This window comes from Mizuhopecten yessoensis, unplaced genomic scaffold (genome assembly GCF_002113885.1).
Source record: "Mizuhopecten yessoensis strain PY_sf001 unplaced genomic scaffold, ASM211388v2 scaffold10743, whole genome shotgun sequence".
Classification (NCBI taxonomy): Eukaryota; Metazoa; Mollusca; class Bivalvia; order Pectinida; family Pectinidae; genus Mizuhopecten; species Mizuhopecten yessoensis.
In genome coordinates, this window is record NW_018408699.1 from 158,876 (window position 1) to 179,875 (window position 21,000).

At 38.8% G+C, this 21,000-nt stretch overlaps 1 protein-coding gene across 4 annotated transcripts in view; it reads right to left on the reverse strand.

Annotated features, from left to right (window-relative positions):
- The window catches only part of LOC110462058 (annexin A6-like), a 133,897-nt gene that overhangs the window by 32,166 nt on the left and 80,731 nt on the right, over nt 1–21,000 (reverse strand). For all 4 annotated transcript variants that reach the window (XM_021515841.1, XM_021515842.1, XM_021515839.1 and 1 more), the window contains one exon: nt 5,133–5,276. In XM_021515841.1, the coding sequence (XP_021371516.1) occupies nt 5,133–5,276 (144 nt within the window). The remainder of the gene's footprint in view (nt 1–5,132; nt 5,277–21,000) is intronic.

The following is a 21,000-nucleotide window of genomic DNA, read 5'->3' on the forward strand; positions in this document are numbered from 1 at the left end:
CTGATATTGTTGTGTCATGGATGCTGTGTGGTCTCTGATATTGTTGTGTCATGGACGCTGTGTGGTCTATGATGTTGTTGTGTCATGGACGCTGTGTGGTCTCTGATGTTGTTGTGTCATGGACGCTGTGTGGTCTCTGATGTTGTTCGGTCTTGGACGCTGTGGGGTCTCTGATGTTGTTGTGTCTTGGACGCTGTGTGGTCTCTGATGTTGTTGCGTCATGGACGCTGTGGGGTCTCTGATGATGTTGGGTCTTGGACGCTGTGGGGTCTCTGATGTTGTTGTGTCATGGACGCTGTGGCGTGTCTGATGTTGTTGTGTCATGGACGCTGTGTGGTCTATGATGTTGTTGTGTCATGGACGCTGTGTGGTCTCTGATGTTGTTGTGTCATGGACGCTGTGTGGTCTCTGATTTTGTTGTGTCATGGACGCTGTGGCGTCTCTGATGTTGTTGGGTCATGGACGCTGTGGGGTCTCTGATGATGTTGTTTCATGGATGCTGTGTGGTCTCTGATGATGTTGTGTCATAGACGCTGTGGGGTCTCTGATGATGTTCGGTCTTGGACGCTGTGTGGTCTCTGATGTTGTTGTGTCATGGACACTGTGGGGTCAATGATGTTTTGTCATGGACGCTGGATGCTGTGGGGTCTCTGATGTTGTTGTTTCATGGACGCTGTGGGGTCTCTGATGATGTTGGGTCTTGGACGCTGTGGGGTCTCTGATGTTGTTGTGTCATGGTCGCTGTGTGGTCTCTGATGTTGTTGTGTCATGGACGCTGTGGCGTCTCTGATGTTGTTGTGTCATGGACGCTGTGGGGTCTCTGATGTTGTTGTGTCATGGATTCTGTGGGGTTTCTGATGTTGATGTGTCATGGACGCTGTGGGGTCTCTGATGTTGTTGTGTCATGGACACTGTGGGGTCAATGATGTTGTGTCATGGACGCTGGATGCTGTGGGGTCTCTGATGTTGTTGTGTCATGGACGCTGTGTGGTCTATGATGTTGTTGTGTCATGGGCGCTGTGGCGTCTCTGATGTTGTTGGGTCATGGGCGCTGTGGCGTCTCTGATGCTGTTGTGTCATGGACGCTGGATGCTGTGGGGTCTCTGATGTTGTTGGGTCTCTGATGTTGTTGTGTCATAGACGCTGTTAAGTCTCTGATGTTGTTGTGTCATGGACGCTGTGGGGTCTCTGATGTTGTTGTGTCATGGACGCTGTGGGGTCAATGATGTTGTGGGGTCATGGACGCTTTGATGTGTTGAGCAATTTGTTGACATGTGTGGTGTAGATGTTATATTAAGTTGATGCTGTCTTGAGTGGTGCTGTTGTAATGGCTGCTGTTTAACACTTTGCCACATGTAAGTGCCTCTGGACGTCCCCACATCAACTTCATGTAAGTGTTGACTCTGGACATTGCTTTTGTGGTGTCACATGAGCTGTGGTGGGATGGTGCTGTGTTCAATATGTCAACAAGACTTATGTAGAGACTTTGATGCTGTGGTGAAGTCAGTGGGGGCTGCAGTCTGTTAGTGCTTTAATGGTCAGTTGGGGCTGAAGTGAGGTGGATACTGTGGTAACATTGTTTCTGAGGTGACATTAGTACTGTAGACAGTAGGGGCCCACTATGGTTCTGTAGTTGTTGTAGACAGCTGATGTTGTAATGATGTGTGTTGGGGCTGTAGGTGGTGACATTAGTACTGTAGTCAGCAGCGGCTCACTATGGTTCTGTAGTTGATGTAGACAGCTGATGTTGTAATGATGTGTGTTAGGGCTGTAGGTGGTGACATTAGTACTGTAGACAGTAGGGGCTCACTATGGTTCTGTAGTTGCTGTAGACAGCTGATGTTGTAATGATGTGTGTTGGGGCTGTAGGTGGTGACATTAGTACTGTAGACAGTAGGGGCTCACTATGGTTCTGTAGTTGATGTAGACAGCTGATGTTGTAATGATGTGTGTTGGGGCTGTAGGTGGTGACATTAGTACTGTAGACAGTAGGGGCTCACTATGGTTCTGTAGTTGATGTAGACAGCTGATGTTGTAATGATGTGTGTTGGGGCTGTAGGTGGTGACATTAGTACTGTAGACAGTAGGGGCTCACTATGGTTCTGTAGTTGATGTAGACAGCTGATGTTGTAATGATGTGTGTTGGGGCTGTAGGTGGTGACATTAGTACTGTAGACAGTAGGGGCTCACTATGGTTCTGTAGTTGATGTAGACAGCTGATGTTGTAATGATGTGTGTTAGGGCTGTAGGTGGTGACATTAGTACTGTAGACAGTAGGGGCTCACTATGGTTCTGTAGTTGATGTAGACAGCTGATGTTGTAATGATGTGTGTTGGGGCTGTAGGTGGTGACATTAGTACTGTAGACAGTAGGGGCTCACTATGGTTCTGTAGTTGATGTAGACAGCTGATGTTGTAATGATGTGTGTTGAGGCTGTAGGTGGTGACATTAGTACTGTAGACAGTAGCTATATGGGCTCACTACAGTGCTGTAGTTGCTGTAATGATGTCTGTTGTGGTAAGTGGGTGCTTGGTACTGTGTTTGATAGTCTTAGAATTCCAATAGTCTGTAAGTAACAGAACCTACAGAAAACTACTTTGTCCTCATAAGCCACACAGATTGTCGTATTCATTCGGTCAACATTGTTTTACCAAGTAAAGCACTGTGTTCTCACGAAAATCGCACAAAAGAAAACAAATTCTACAGAACAAATCATATCTATTTAGCTAAATGCATATTCTTTCCAATCAGTTTCAAATATAAATAAGTAGTATTGATTTTTTCACGACCTTGATATTTAGATATTTCATGATGAATATTGAAGCAAATGACAGAAAATTTCTCAGCTAAACCTACATGTGAGAAGAATAGGATGATGAAAAGAAGCACATCAATAACTGTGAAGTATTCCACAGAAATATTACTGTTAAAGACTAGCACTGACAAGGCTTTGAACGACTAGCGACAGTGACAGCTGGTTTGTTATCTAGCTTATAGCAGCTCTCACACAGTAATCACAACCCGTACAGCTCTCCTTTGTCACTATAAAAGTGGAAATTTATGAGGTGTGGAACGTTAGCAGTTTTTCAGGTTATGTAGATTAGCACCAAAATTTCCACACAGGAATATTTTTTAATAGTTTATAAATACATTATAGAAACATTGTCAACGCAAACAAATCCACACCACGAACATAAAGAGTCACACTGCCAAAATGTCCTCTTTTATAGTATCTAGCTTAGCCCTTTCACCACTGTGGACCATAATGGACTCATCCAGATCAATGCATGGTAGAGTTGACTAAAGTTACATAGGGGTGAAAGGGTTCAAGCTACTCTAGTCCACCACACCTATATATACTCAGGGACAGTGATTAAGCTGCAACTTATATTCTACTTCACAACTTTTCATAAATCATTTATCATGGAAACACCGACGCCTTTATTGGAGGAAGCCTCTGCAGTGAGCAAAAGCATCCTCGGTTATATAAAGAACAGAAAACCAAATACAATACTATTTAACTATGACTTTGATTTGACTTATGCAATCTACTCTATGACAACCAAGTCTTAAATGTATTTTGAACATTTGTTGTCGATTTCACAACAGAATTATATTTAATAAAATTGCATAATATCATATATTACCGTATGCAACAAATAATTTTGTATACTTGATATATGGTAATTGTGAAACAGAAGCTCAGACAAGCCTCTGGCAACTTTGGTACATTTAGAGACAATTCAGCTGGATGAAAAGTCAATATTCTGTTTACGTGTAAATGACCAGCAATGACAATGGTGAAGGACTTTACCATGTAGGACAGCAGAAACTACAATAAGATCAATACAAATGAGGTATTCGTGTGAGGCATGCAATCTGCATTCAACAATGTCAAAACAGGACAATTGTTACTATAAATGGATCAAACATGAATTATAATGTGACCATTACATCTGTGTGTCCCCAATCAGAGGATATTGTATGAGGGACACATCCATCACACAAGTCAACAGTCACCTACACTAAAAGGCTTCAGGCATTCTATTTTGATTTGGCCAGAAATAGATTTTATAACAAACCATTTCTATTTCAACATTTCCTATGCTGTAACAACAAAACGAAATTGGATTTCGCAAATCTAAGAGATGGAATGAAGCCACTGAAAACGGAAGACTCTGAATACAGGCAAATCATGCTCCGTGGCAGTGAGGCTTCCACGGAGTAAAACATGCTATTATACAATGTCTCTAATGAAATAAAGCTTTTATTCCAAAACTACCAGTGGAATCCCATAGCTGCAAGGAACAAAGTGATTTATTTATGCAGCTGCTGTAGCAGATACATTATATAACTGTCTCTTGCTGTGGGGGTCTAGTTGCTTGATTCGATAAAACAATACTCCTGTGTTCTTTATAGTGGGTCAAAGTTATTTATTTGAGCATTTCTAATAAGAGTTGTTTCTCAGCAAGATACAGGCAAAATATCAAGATACTCAAAGTCTAATGATTCTGAAGAAGTTTTTAAAGAGTAATTTGACGTCAGAAAAATGCCAGATCATTACATATAAGCACATATGCACTTGAATTCATTGTGAGCTAAAACTAACAAGTTTTACAAAACAGATATCCAGTAACTATCAGTCTACAAGGACCCTTAATTTCTCCAGTTACATGTATATCAAGTTTGTAAAGCCTATTACGTTTAATGAACACTTGTTTATCTGATGCCTAATTATAAGGAGTTAAGAAACCTAAAATAGATAAAAGCAAATATAGATACCATAACCATACAGAGATTAGGTTGGGTATTGTAATTTCTTACCTTGATGTTAACACAAAGTTCACCATTGTAAATCTTTATTTTTACCTTCCACATTTCCTATTTTTGTACTGTCCCCTATGGGGTGGGGGGATAGGATTACATGTTCCTATGCTTTTCCCCCTGCCCCTGAGGATAGGAGCACATGTTCCTATGTTTTTTGCCCCTGCCCCTGGGGATAGAATCACATGTTCCTATGTTTTTGCCCCTGCCCCTGAGGATAGGAGCACATGTTCCTATGTTTTTTGCCCCTGCCCCTGGGGATAAAATCACATGTTGCTATGTTTATGCCCCAGCCCCTTGGTACCTACCTTTTTGCCCTGTCCCTGGGGTATCTTGTTGATGAGCTCTATCAGGACGTTGATAGTGGGGTGGTTACATTTGTGTTTCAGGTCATCTACCAGCTCTGCATCATACTTCTTCTTGTATGCCCGCTTTATTGTAGGCATGTCAATCTGGAACAGTTCGTTAATGTTTAGATGACAAGTCACAATCTTAACTGGAAGCATTACAATCTGGAACAGTTCGTTAATGATTAGACGACAAGTCACAGTCTTAACTGCAAGCATTACAATCCGGAACAGTTCGATAATGTTTAGACAACAAGTCACAATCTTAACTGCAAGCATTACAATCCGGAACAGTTCGTTAATGTTTAGACGACAAGTCACAATCTTAACTGCAAGCATTACAATCTGGAACAGATCGTTAATGATTAGTCGACAAGTCACAGTCTTAAATGCAAGCATTTCAATCTGGAACAGATCGTTAATGTTTTTAGACGACAAGTCACAGTCTTAAATGCAAGCATTACAATCTGGAACAGATCATTCATATGTTTAGACTTCAAGTCAATCTTAATAGTAGATATATCAATCTGAAAGAGTAATTCAAGTTAGATAGTCATTAAAAGTCGTTTCTGTAACAAAACTTATTTACTAGTTAGGGTGTTAACCGTAAGCTAAACCTTCTACGTGAAGGGTCGGGTTGTTCTGTTGGGGTTTTCCATCCCTTAGACAATTGCAGTTTCATTGCTTACGAATTCCATCTATCCTGATTTTCTGTCTGGATTTACTTTCCTAGCCTTTGACTTTCCCAAGTCACCCACAAGGCAGTAGGGCTATTTCACCCATAGCCCTATGTCCCCCATTGGATAAAGTGGAATAGTGAGGTAAGTCAGACATAAAAAGTAAACTTTATAGCACTGAAGTACCTGGGAAAAACTGCCTATGAAGTCTTTATGATTTGTACCTTTACCTTATAACTATACCGAAACTATACTGATTTTTGGTATACTGGTCTGACAATTAACCTCTAGATGTGACCTTGACCTTACGAATACCAAGCCGCAAGAGACCATGACACAGAAACTTTCATTGCATCATGTTCAACAGGTCTCGGCAAGGTGTAACAGTTGCAGTCAGAATTGGCTTATAAACTGAGCCTCCTTTGCTTGAGCTTACAATTTTTTTACAAATCTTTCTCCTGCCAGGATGGAATTAGAATTGGCAGCATTTCTCACCTTTAGACACCTTACTGTGGTATTTGATGAAGTGAAGGGGACAAATATCACACATTCATTGGGTTGTCATTGTGATGAAGGGACAAATATCACACATTCATTCAGTTGTCATTGTGATGAAGGGGACAAAAATCACACATTCATCAGGTTGTCATTGTGATGAAGGGGACAAATATCACTCATCAGGTTGTCATTGTGATGAAGGGGACAAATATCACTCATTTGGTTGTCATTGTGATGAAGGGGACAAATATCACCCATTCATCGGGTTGTCATTGTGATGAAGGGGACAAAAATCACCCATTCATCAGGTTGTCATTGTGATGAAGGGGACAAATCTCACACATTCATCGGGTTGTCATTGTGATGAAGGGACAAATATCTCACATTCATTCAGTTGTCATTGTGATGAAGGGGAGAAAAATCACACATTCATCAGGTTGTCATTGTGATAAAGGGACAAATATCACTCATTCATTAGTTTGTCATTGTAATGAAGGGACAACTATCACTCATTTGGTTGTCATTGTAATGAAGGGGACAAATATCACTCATTGGGTTGTCATTGTGATGAAGGGGACAAAAATCACACATTCATCAGGTTGTCATTGTGATGAAGGGGACAAAAATCACACATTCATCAGGTTGTCATTGTGATGAAGGGGACAAACATCACTCATTTGGTTGTCATTGTGATGCAGGGGACAAATATCACACATTCATTGGGTTGTCATTGTGATGAAGGATTGAAGGGACAAATATCACTCATTTGGTTGTCATTGTGATGAATGGACAAATATCACTCATTTGGTTGTCATTGTGATGAATGGACAAATATCACTCATTTGGTTGTCATTGTGATAAAGGGACAAATATCACTCATTCATCGGGTTGTCATTGTGATGAAGGGACAAATATAACACATATGGTTGTCATTGTGATGAAGGGGACAAATATCATTCATTAGGTTGTCATTGTAATGAAGGGACAACTATCACTCATTAGGTTGTCATTGTGATAAAGGGACAAATATCACTCATTCATTAGGTTGTCATTGTAATGAAGGGACAACTATCACTCATTTGGGTGTCATTGTAATGAAGGGGACAAATATCCCTCATTGGGTTGTCATTGTGATGAAGGGACAAATATCACTCATTTCGTTGTCATTGTGATGAAGGGGACAAATAACACTCATTGGGTTGTCATTGTGATGAAGGGACAAATATCACTCATTTGGTTGTCATTGTGATGAAGGGGACAAATATCACTCATTGGGTTGTCATTGTGATGAAGGGGACAAATAACACTCATTCATTGGGTTGTCATTGTGATGAAGGCAAAAGAGCATGCATCAGACACATGGAAATCTAAATTAAAGATTAGTCATTTAGTTGTACGTATTTATCAGACATCTACCAAAGATAAGCTTAACTGGTACAAAAGGACATGATGACGTAATCTGTATTATCGCCTTCCACATAAATCAAAGCACACTGTTAAATCATCACATGTCTAGCAGCACACAAGGTGTGAGAGTTAGAGTATAACTTGGTTATACTTGATAAAACTGTCAGCGACTGGCTATGAAATAGAAGAATAACACCCTAGAAACGTGAAGCTTGTATTGATTTATGGGGCCAAAGTCAAAATGTTCATCCCTGAAAACTATTGACATCGTTTTTATACTGATTCATTTGTGGAGTTTTCAGTAGATGTGCAATAAAGCACATCAGCCTTAAGTGCAGCAAAATAACTTTTATTTAATGTTAGAGTGAGATACAGTAAAAACAGGTCACTATTATAGATCATCAATGTATACTCCAAAGTATTTGGTCACCAGGATAAAGCTATTCTACACTCTACTGTAATAGATCATATAGATATAGCTATTCTACACTTTTCTGTAATAGATTGTATTGATATAGCTATTCTACACTCTACTGTAATAGATCATATAGATATAGCTATTCTACACTTTACTGTAATAGATTGTATTGATATAGCTATTCTACACTCTACTGTAATAGATCATATAGTTTTGCTATTCTACACTTTACTGTAATAGATCATATAGATATAGATATTCTACACTTTACTGTAATAGATCATATAGATATAGCTATTCTACACTTTACTGTAATAGATCATATCGATATAGCTATTCTACACTTTACTGTGATAGATCATATAGATATAGCTATTCTACACTTTACTGTAATAGATCATATAGATATAGCTATTCTACACTTTACTGTTATAGATCATATATATATAGCTATCCTCTCCAGTACAGGATCATCAGTACATTCCTAAACTCTTCATGTAGAAAAAGGTCATCTGGGTATAGTTCTATAAATAGTCACTACCTACTGTAATTGGTCATCTGGGTACATGTATGTACCAGTAGCTATATGATCATATACATCAAAAATCAAAATCAGTATCATTAAGGACCGCTGTACCACTGCTGGCAATGCACTAGAGAATTCCAACATGTTTTTTCTTATATACAGTAATTTCCCTTTCGTTTTGGATATAAATGTAGCACAATTGGACCAGGAACTACTACTGTTGACCAGGTAGCTCAATTGATTATAGTAATAGTTTATAATTTCCAATCTGAGGCCCAGGGTTCGAGTCCTGGTCTATAGCTATAGCCATCTTGAATGTTTACACATGGAACACTGTTGTGCCTAGTTTTCTATATCAAAGCTGTAGACATGCCAAACAGTTCCCAATGCATAGTTCCAGTTTTACACCGTTTACCGTTCAGTGGTAACGGCACATGCTTTTTGATAATAATTGTGAACCTGGCTAGCTAATATGCAGTGTGTGACTTCATCGTGACCTTGTTTACCTGATTATATTTGGTGACCTTGCTTTAACATAGTGTAACTTTGTGTCAACATAGTTTAATATTTTTATCATTGTGAACCTGGCTATCAAACATGCAGTGTGACTTGTAATACAAAATTTACCTTTAAACTCCGATTAGTATGCTAAAATCTTTTTAAGTACTTCATTCAATATAACCACCAGCCAACCACCGCTGAACTTCTAATTCTACACTTAACCCACACACCAAAAACAGTCAATTTACTTATTGACATTCAACACGCAAAAAACGTTCATTCTCATTTGTTTCTGAAATCCCACAGCAAATCTAAAAGTAAGATTGAGCATTAAATTTTTACATGACAAATGTGATGGAAGCATGCAACAATGTAGTTACAGTGAGTGTCCTATTCTAAGGGCATCATGTACAGTACTGGGTCGGGCAACCGCCCACAATAATCTATTTATATCGCCTCGTGTCCTGAGGGCGGCATGTACAGACCATCATAGAACTGCCAACAGTGACGTAGTTACAGCTCTGTAGTATGAAGGTGGCATGTACAGTAGTGTCAGAAAACCATTTATGTTTTCAGTACATGTACCTTCTTTTTCTGACCACTTTATGAAACCATTGTTCATCAGGGAAAACAGAATTTGATCAAAGAACTATCATTATACATGTATTGTACTTTCCAGAACCACAGAACTCAGAGTGTCAGGAAAACAATGAAATTTGAGAGTTGACAGATAACAACAATACTCACTTGTCAGGGAATGATAGTTTCTAGTTGTCAGGGAATCAAAGAATGTGGTTGTCAAAAAAATACAGTACTTGGTCATATAAGGTGGCCATAGCACTTCATCAAGGATTCGTAGAAATTATTTGTCAGCCAATTAGGAAACTACTGTTCTTGGTTGTCAGGAAACTACAGTACTATGTTGTTAAGAACTACAGTACTTCATCGAGGAACTAGGTTTTCAGGGAAAGACATATCTTGGTCCTAAGGAAACCACAAAATGCAGTTATCAGGGAAACAGCTAGTACTCCATTGTTAAGGAAACCACAATTAACACTCAGTTGTCGGAGACCATAGATTCTGGTTGTCAAGGAAATAATTTTTACTTATGGGAACCACAGTAAAACAGTTATCAGAGAACCACAGTACTTGGTTGTCATGGAATCACAGCACTATTGGTTGTCATGGAACCTTAGACATCAGCTCTCAGGGAACCCCTTTACTATGGCACTGGAACCCCAATAACTTGGTTGTCATGGAATCACAGCACTATTGGTCGTCACGGAACCTTAGACATCAGCTGTCGGGGAACCCCTTTACTATGGCACTCACCAATAACTTGGTTGTCATGGAATCACAACACTATTGATTGTCAAGGAACCTTAGACATCAGCTGTCAGGGAACCCCATTACTATGGCACTCACCAATAACTTGGTTGTCATGGAATCACAATTTTGTGGGAATCACAGGAACTTATCACACAGCTGTAAGAAAATGACACCCCTCATTTGTCAGGGAAAAACAGTTTCCAATTTTTAGGGAACCACACCACTCATTTGTCAGGGTACCACACCACTCATTTGTCAGAAAACCACACCACTCATTTGTCAGGGAACCATACCACTCATTTGTCAGAAAACCACACCACTCATTTGTCAGGGCACTATGGGACTCGGTAGGACTCGGTAGTCACAGAACCTGGGGACCAACCATGCAGTGATTGAAAAACAGCCTCCAGTAGGTTGGAGGAAACATGCATCAACTTAATTAGAGGAAATGGAAGATGGTTAATTCTACATAATGGTTCGAAGTTAAGGATACAGAATACCAACAACCCAAAGGAGCCTCCATCAAATGACTTGTGCGAACAAAAAAAAATGATCAAATAAAAAATGCATGCACACAAAATTGAATTTTACCAAGACCTTATATTGATAAAATGAACATATACTCACTTTGCTATCACAGAGTTTTGTTACCTTTTAAATGAGACAACATTGCAGATAATTTATTGACTGAAAACTGACAGATATCTGTAGATGTTACGCGCGATGTTGGTGACACTGCTTCAAAATTGCATGGCGCCCGCTAAAAGTATCGCTGTATTATTAAGTTTTCAGAACTTGACATCATATTATATATCACAGAAAACGATTTTTCAAACTCATTTATCTAATGCTAGTTATGGATAGTATAAACACAACATGAAGAATTCTGTTCAACATTAACAACCTTGAAAACGTCACAATAACTTGTGTAACTCGTAACATCTACGGGGTAAGACGTTTTAAAGAAATTCCATAAATTTGCCCCAAAAGTACGGAAGCAGAATTGACGTCGCAGATGAAGTCAAATGTTTCATTGGGATCATGCAGTGATTGGCATATTTACCAAAATTTTCTCCAAACCGCTAGTTACATATTGTAGCGCTTACCCAGCAGGAAGGTTGGCATGAATCTAGCGTGTTGACAGGAGGATATTGTCAGATATATTTAAGATATATAAAGTTATATTTGTAATGCGTCTTTGTCGAAATTATCGTACAAAGAAAATTATCTATCTGAAAAGAATGTTTTCTTGTTACACAGGCAAAAATAAAATTCTGAAATTTGTCCAGTAGTTGTTTTTGACGTACATTTTGCATAAATTGAAACTTTGATGACGTATATTATTAAATTACGAAACATGAAATGAAACAATTTTGTCCTAATAAGAATGTGTCTTTACTGAATGGAATGAAACACTTTCACTTTTGTGAAGGGATCAATAATGAAAATATTGCACTTCACTTTTAAATTTCCGTAAAATGTCCCACTTTGGTGACGCAACGGGAATAACGTTAGGCAACATTTAGAGTGCTAAACATCAGTAGAAATCGTGAGGCCATTTTATGATTATGATTTAAATTTAATACATCATTACAATTTTTGAAGTACTACGTGGATAAAGTCAATACTTATAAATAGAATCGTAGAAATATGATAAAAATAACAGATATCTGATGTTGATACTAAATCTAAAACTGGGACAACCGACTTGTTCAAAAACAATGGAAACGATTTTGAGAATATAGCCCTGTCCCAACAACCATATATCTTTCTTCCCCTCCTAATTCCGGCGATTTTTTAAACTATATTTATTTCACAAAAATTATAAAAAATGTTTATTAGCTCATGTTGATCCTTTTTCTTTGTCAACACAGTAGTGTACAAGGGGGTTCTACAAAATAATGCAAAGTATGATAAAATTATGTCATTTTACGTTACACAAGGTGTCACCGATACCGCACGTAACGTCGTAATATTTGCATCATATCTCAGATTTGTTTTTCCTGTAGTGTTTTCAATATCTTATTTATCATACATATAAATGTAATAAAAATTCCATTTATATAAGACAAGACAATTGATTATGGATGTGTGATCAGTGATCAAATCCTTGAAGCACACTCTGTGATAATTACTGATGAACCTCGTGGTAAATCTCTGTGAATTCAGAACTGTGCAAATATCTATCATTTCAAAAAGGTGATAAACCCTAAACTGCATTTACAAAGCTGAATACTACAGCACTCAGCCGCTTTAAAATGCTGTCACATAGATATTGATCTGCATCAATTGGCACTTCTTTTCCCTCAGATTTCAAACGCTGTTGTCATGCAATATTGGAACCAATGAACAAAGCGTATGGAATGCATATCGTCAACATTTCAACAATAAATAATCACATTGATCTTCCCAATGGAGGTAGCTTGTGTAGTTAAATCTTCTCTGAGAAGCTGTTTACTGCACTTAGAACAATCACATTGATCTTCCCAATGGAGGTAGCTTGTGCAGTTAAATCTTCTCTGAGAAGCTGTTTACTGCACTTAGAACAATCACATTGATCTTCCCAATGGAGGTAGCTTGTGCAGTTAAATCTTCTCTGAGAAGCTGTTTACTGCACTTAGAACAATCACATTGATCTTCCCAATGGAGGTAGCTTGTGCAGTTAAATCTTCTCTGAGAAGCTGTTTACTGCACTTAGAACAATCACATTGATCTTCCCAATGGAGGTAGCTTGTGCAGTTAAATCTTCTCTGAGAAGCTGTTTACTGCACTTAGAACAATCACATTGATCTTCCCAATGGAGGTAGCTTGTGCAGTTAAATCTTCTCTGAGAAGCTGTTTACTGCACTTAGAACAATCACATTGATCTTCCCAATGGAGGTAGCTTGTGCAGTTAAATCTTCTCTGAGAAGCTGTTTACTGCACTTAGAACAATCACATTGATCTTCCCAATGGAGGTAGCTTGTGCAGTTAAATCTTCTCTGAGAAGCTGTTTACTGCACTTAGAACAATCACATTGATCTTCCCAATGGAGGTAGCTTGTGCAGTTAAATCTTCTCTGAGAAGCTGTTTACTGCACTTAGAACAATCACATTGATCTTCCCAATGGAGGTAGCTTGTGCAGTTAAATCTTCTCTGAGAAGCTGTTTACTGCACTTAGAACAATCACATTGATCTTCCCAATGGAGGTAGCTTGTGCAGTTAAATCTTCTCTGAGAAGCTGTTTACTGCACTTAGAACAATCACATTGATCTTCCCAATGGAGGTAGCTTGTGCAGTTAAATCTTCTCTGAGAAGCTGTTTACTGCACTTAGAACAATCACATTGATCTTCCCAATGGAGGTAGCTTGTGCAGTTAAATCTTCTCTGAGAAGCTGTTTACTGCACTTAGAACAATCACATTGATCTTCCCAATGGAGGTAGCTTGTGCAGTTAAATCTTCTCTGAGAAGCTGTTTACTGCACTTAGAACAATCACATTGATCTTCCCAATGGAGGTAGCTTGTGCAGTTAAATCTTCTCTGAGAAGCTGTTTACTGCACTTAGAACAATCACATTGATCTTCCCAATGGAGGTAGCTTGTGCAGTTAAATCTTCTCTGAGAAGCTGTTTACTGCACTTAGAACAATCACATTGATCTTCCCAATGGAGGTAGCTTGTGCAGTTAAATCTTCTCTGAGAAGCTGTTTACTGCACTTAGAACAATCACATTGATCTTCCCAATGGAGGTAGCTTGTGCAGTTAAATCTTCTCTGAGAAGCTGTTTACTGCACTTAGAACAATCACATTGATCTTCCCAATGGAGGTAGCTTGTGCAGTTAAATCTTCTCTGAGAAGCTGTTTACTGCACTTAGAACAATCACATTGATCTTCCCAATGGAGGTAGCTTGTGCAGTTAAATCTTCTCTGAGAAGCTGTTTACTGCACTTAGAACAATCACATTGATCTTCCCAATGGAGGTAGCTTGTGCAGTTAAATCTTCTCTGAGAAGCTGTTTACTGCACTTAGAACAATCACATTGATCTTCCCAATGGAGGTAGCTTGTGCAGTTAAATCTTCTCTGAGAAGCTGTTTACTGCACTTAGAACAATCACATTGATCTTCCCAATGGAGGTAGCTTGTGCAGTTAAATCTTCTCTGAGAAGCTGTTTACTGCACTTAGAACAATCACATTGATCTTCCCAATGGAGGTAGCTTGTGCAGTTAAATCTTCTCTGAGAAGCTGTTTACTGCACTTAGAACAATCACATTGATCTTCCCAATGGAGGTAGCTTGTGCAGTTAAATCTTCTCTGAGAAGCTGTTTACTGCACTTAGAACAATCACATTGATCTTCCCAATGGAGGTAGCTTGTGCAGTTAAATCTTCTCTGAGAAGCTGTTTACTGCACTTAGAACAATCACATTGATCTTCCCAATGGAGGTAGCTTGTGCAGTTAAATCTTCTCTGAGAAGCTGTTTACTGCACTTAGAACAATCACATTGATCTTCCCAATGGAGGTAGCTTGTGCAGTTAAATCTTCTCTGAGAAGCTGTTTACTGCACTTAGAACAATCACATTGATCTTCCCAATGGAGGTAGCTTGTGCAGTTAAATCTTCTCTGAGAAGCTGTTTACTGCACTTAGAACAATCACATTGATCTTCCCAATGGAGGTAGCTTGTGCAGTTAAATCTTCTCTGAGAAGCTGTTTACTGCACTTAGAACAATCACATTGATCTTCCCAATGGAGGTAGCTTGTGCAGTTAAATCTTCTCTGAGAAGCTGTTTACTGCACTTAGAACAATCACATTGATCTTCCCAATGGAGGTAGCTTGTGCAGTTAAATCTTCTCTGAGAAGCTGTTTACTGCACTTAGAACAATCACATTGATCTTCCCAATGGAGGTAGCTTGTGCAGTTAAATCTTCTCTGAGAAGCTGTTTACTGCACTTAGAACAATCACATTGATCTTCCCAATGGAGGTAGCTTGTGCAGTTAAATCTTCTCTGAGAAGCTGTTTACTGCACTTAGAACAATCACATTGATCTTCCCAATGGAGGTAGCTTGTGCAGTTAAATCTTCTCTGAGAAGCTGTTTACTGCACTTAGAACAATCACATTGATCTTCCCAATGGAGGTAGCTTGTGCAGTTAAATCTTCTCTGAGAAGCTGTTTACTGCACTTAGAACAATCACATTGATCTTCCCAATGGAGGTAGCTTGTGCAGTTAAATCTTCTCTGAGAAGCTGTTTACTGCACTTAGAACAATCACATTGATCTTCCCAATGGAGGTAGCTTGTGCAGTTAAATCTTCTCTGAGAAGCTGTTTACTGCACTTAGAACAATCACATTGATCTTCCCAATGGAGGTAGCTTGTGCAGTTAAATCTTCTCTGAGAAGCTGTTTACTGCACTTAGAACAATCACATTGATCTTCCCAATGGAGGTAGCTTGTGCAGTTAAATCTTCTCTGAGAAGCTGTTTACTGCACTTAGAACAATCACATTGATCTTCCCAATGGAGGTAGCTTGTGCAGTTAAATCTTCTCTGAGAAGCTGTTTACTGCACTTAGAACAATCACATTGATCTTCCCAATGGAGGTAGCTTGTGCAGTTAAATCTTCTCTGAGAAGCTGTTTACTGCACTTAGAACAATCACATTGATCTTCCCAATGGAGGTAGCTTGTGCAGTTAAATCTTCTCTGAGAAGCTGTTTACTGCACTTAGAACAATCACATTGATCTTCCCAATGGAGGTAGCTTGTGCAGTTAAATCTTCTCTGAGAAGCTGTTTACTGCACTTAGAACAATCACATTGATCTTCCCAATGGAGGTAGCTTGTGCAGTTAAATCTTCTCTGAGAAGCTGTTTACTGCACTTAGAACAATCACATTGATCTTCCCAATGGAGGTAGCTTGTGCAGTTAAATCTTCTCTGAGAAGCTGTTTACTGCACTTAGAACAATCACATTGATCTTCCCAATGGAGGTAGCTTGTGCAGTTAAATCTTCTCTGAGAAGCTGTTTACTGCACTTAGAACAATCACATTGATCTTCCCAATGGAGGTAGCTTGTGCAGTTAAATCTTCTCTGAGAAGCTGTTTACTGCACTTAGAACAATCACATTGATCTTCCCAATGGAGGTAGCTTGTGCAGTTAAATCTTCTCTGAGAAGCTGTTTACTGCACTTAGAACAATCACATTGATCTTCCCAATGGAGGTAGCTTGTGCAGTTAAATCTTCTCTGAGAAGCTGTTTACTGCACTTAGAACAATCACATTGATCTTCCCAATGGAGGTAGCTTGTGCAGTTAAATCTTCTCTGAGAAGCTGTTTACTGCACTTAGAACAATCACATTGATCTTCCCAATGGAGGTAGCTTGTGCAGTTAAATCTTCTCTGAGAAGCTGTTTACTGCACTTAGAACAATCACATTTTACTTTTACTTTTACTTTTTCTACATGACTGAGCTATCATCCGTACTTTCTAACAATATCATTTATTTCATTTTTTTTCGGATGAGCCATGTGTAACTGTAGAAGTTTCTATACATTAAGACGATGAACATCTACATTTAGGAATCTGTATAGGGTTTCCTAGATATTTCATGGTGCAAATTGATATCAGACGTAGGTGTAATAGAAACACTTCTGTCAAGTAATGAGGTAGTGTTCTAGCACATGTCACAATACAGTAGACAACCCACAATGAGACTTCTGTAATGTTTATTATGGTGGTAATGAGCCTGATACATACTGACATCCTTGGATTTTGTCGCGAGCAGTAGAGTTGTGAAAGCCTACAACATGTAGGATGATGCAATTTCAACATAAATTTTTACAAAGCAAGGAAGTAAAAGAAACCCTAGACATTCATTCGAGCACACTCAACGTCAAATCATGAACAAGGCTCTACCGTCTCTTTGAAAGTTTCCACTGCACCTCATTTTACCACTTTACAGTCCTGACCAAGGTTTCCTTGGACCTTCAGTCTCCACAAAGGACTCCTTGGTACCCCACCGAGTCTATCAGGTCTCATTGCTTCTATCTAGTTAACCTGAACTCTTCAGGGGCCATTCTGAGGTGTCATGGCAGTTCACAGTCCCCACCAATATTTCCAGGGGCTCTGATGTGAACCTTAAAGAGGTTACTCTGGCCCCTGAGACACAGACACTACCATGAACGGTTACTGTGAATCCTCAGTAAATCTCCTATAGTATACAGTATCCTTGGCCCTGAGGCAGACACAGAAAACCCTCGGAGGGATGCTATGGGCCTTCATGTTTTTTATAAGATATCCAAGGGCCTTTATGTTGTCCATCAAGGTTTCTGTGGAGACAGACATGTAGGGATTTAACACCCACATAATGGTGACAATGTTAAAACAAATATCTGTAATAGAGGGGAATCATCAGCCAATACAGAAATTGATAGCACCAACACAGTCGGTAGTTTGTCCTCATCCCTGATAACAAATTTAGTCTGCCAGTGAGTAACGCCAAAGCATAACTACATTTTTGCAAAAATCATACTCAAAGAAGTCATACAAATCTATCTTTTCATCAAAATCCTCTTTGCAATTGTAACTATAGAAATAAATAATGAAAAATATATTTTCTTCCCAGTAAGTTTTCTCATAAAACTGTCTCAATATAAATTGTTCTTCCTGAAGCCAATTGATTTACCAGTAGGAAGTAACAAACAGTGTTTGGAACTTGGGCACTTTTTACTGTGATGTAGATTGTCTAATACAGGCTTTGAAATGATTTGTGAATTTTTTATATTTTTTTTTATATAAATGTTCTTTCCCTGATTAACGACAGAAGAATCAGCAGTGACCCTAAGACGCTGTATTAACTACTGAGCCACTCTAATGGTGTTAAGAAATCAGTCCAGTCCAGACTGATGCTGGAAAAGCCCACACTGGACCATTGTAAAGCCGGGCTAACAAATTCCTTACCAAAGTGTTACATTATATAATTACAACACCTACATGTTTAATATAAAAGAACTTAATTGTGCATCTTTTGTCTGGAGACATTATCAGCCCAGATATCTTTTATTCATAAATGTTTATAGTTTTGAAATTATCAACGAAAAGGTTTCATGTATTTATTTAATCCTACTGCTTAATAAGTTTCGAGTACAAATGTACTAGCCTATGTAGACAAGAGTAGATTACAGCATTATCAAGTACAAATATACTAGCCTATGTAGACAAGAGTAGATTACAGCATTATCAAGTACAAATAAACTAGCCTATGTTAGACAAGGGTAGATTACAGCATTATCAAGTACAAATATACTAGCCTATGTTGACAAGGGTAGATTACAGCATTATCAGGTCATGTCTATCAAAGAGAGCCAGACTGGAGACAAAAAATATTCTACATTCAAAAACCTATGAAACCAGTTGTCAGTATGTAGTCGGAATACTGTATTGGGTGCCTTTGGCGTGGTACATTGTATTTCAGTAAAGTAGTACTCCAAAGACAGCATCAGATACATGCTATCACAAGCAGGCAAACATTACACACATGGAGGCAAGTTCTCAAATGACCTTAGCTGTTAAACCCTTTAAAACTAAATCAAAAACCTAATTAATTTGAAAACAGATAGGGCCAACTATATTGAAAACATTATTGCTAAAACTGAAAATCACTGAGTGCTTCATCTTTGTACATAAATATCCAAGATTTACCACAAACATAAGATCCACTCTTGAAAATAGCACTTTAAGGTCTGATAATTAAAGTTTAATGCAAACACAAAAGAATCACTCCAGAATAAAGTAGCCTGGCCTGCCAGTATTTCATTATCACAAGCATAACAGAATCCCTCTTTAAAACGGAAACCAACAATGTACCACTATGTAGGTCTGCCATGAAATAACAGATTTATCACAAAAATAACAGGTTTACCACAAATATGACCTTAAATAATATATTACATAGGTCTGCCAAGATTTACCATAAACATAATTAATTTGAGAAAATAGTAAGGTTGATTCTATTGCATCAAATATTTTTTGATGAAATGTTTGTGTGATAAAAGAAATACAAGGAATTCAAAGCAGATGACATAATCAGTGTCTACAGGGTATGATTAGGACAGACTCTTAGCCAGTAATTGAAGAAAACCTCTTGACAAGGATTCAATGGCAGTAATTGAAGAAAACTTCCAAGCACAGATTCATGGTTGGTAATTACAGAAATCCTCCCGACAGAGTGATTCCCTGTGAGATTTATGTAACATAAAAGGAGTAATTGATTAAGACAACTTGAAAAGTGATTTGTTAGGAGTCTTATCTTTCTCTGAATACCTAATGGACTCCATACTTTATTCCTAACAATCAGTGGCTCTGATGGACCCATACTTCATTCCTAACAATCAGTGGCTATGGTGGACCCATACTTTATTCCTAACAATCAGTGGCTCTGATGAACCCATACTTTATTCCTAACAATCAGTGGCTCTGATGAACCAATACTTTATTCCTAACAATCAGTGGCTCTGATGGACTCCATACTTTATTCCTAACAACCAGTGGCTCTGATGGACCCATACTTTATTCCTAACAATCAGTGGCTCCGATGGACTCCATACTTTATTCCTAACAATCAGCGGCTATGGTGGACCCATTCTTTAAACCTTACGATCAGTGGCTATGGTGGACCCATACTTTATTCCTAACAATCAGTGGCTCTGATGGACTCCATACTTCATTCCTAACAATCAGTGGCTCTGATGGACCCATACTTTATTCCTAACAATCAGTGGCTATGGCGGACCCATACTTTAAACCTTATGATCAGTGGCTCTGATAGCCCCATACTTTAATTCTTACAATCAGTGACTCTGATACCCCCATACTTTATTCCTTACAATCAGTGGCTCTGATGGCCCCATACTGTATTCCTAACAACCAGTGGCTCTGATGGACCCATACATTATTCCTAACAATCGGTGGCTATGGTGGACCCATACTTTAAACCTTACGATCAGTCAGGCTCTGATGGCCCCATACTGTATCCCTTACAATCAGTGACTCTGATAGCCCCATACATTATTCCTAACAATCAGTGGCTATGGTGAACCAATACTTTATTCCTTACGATCAGTGGCTATGGTGGACCCATTCTTTAAACCTTATGATCAGTGGCTCTGATGGCCCCATACTTTATTCCTTACAATCAGTGGCTCTGTTAGCCCCATACTTTATTCTTAACACTCAGTGGCTCTGATACCCCCATACTTAATTCCTAACAATCAGTGGCTATGGTGGACCCATACTTTACACCTTATGATCAGTGGCTCTGATAGCCCCATACTTTATTCCTTACAATCAGTGGCTCTGATAGCCCCATACTTTATTCCTAACAATCAGTGGGTATGGTGGACCCATACTTTCAACCTTATGATCAGTGGCTCTGATAGCCCCATACTTAATTCCTTACAATCAGTGGCTCTGATAGCCCCATACTTTATTCCTAACAATCAGTGG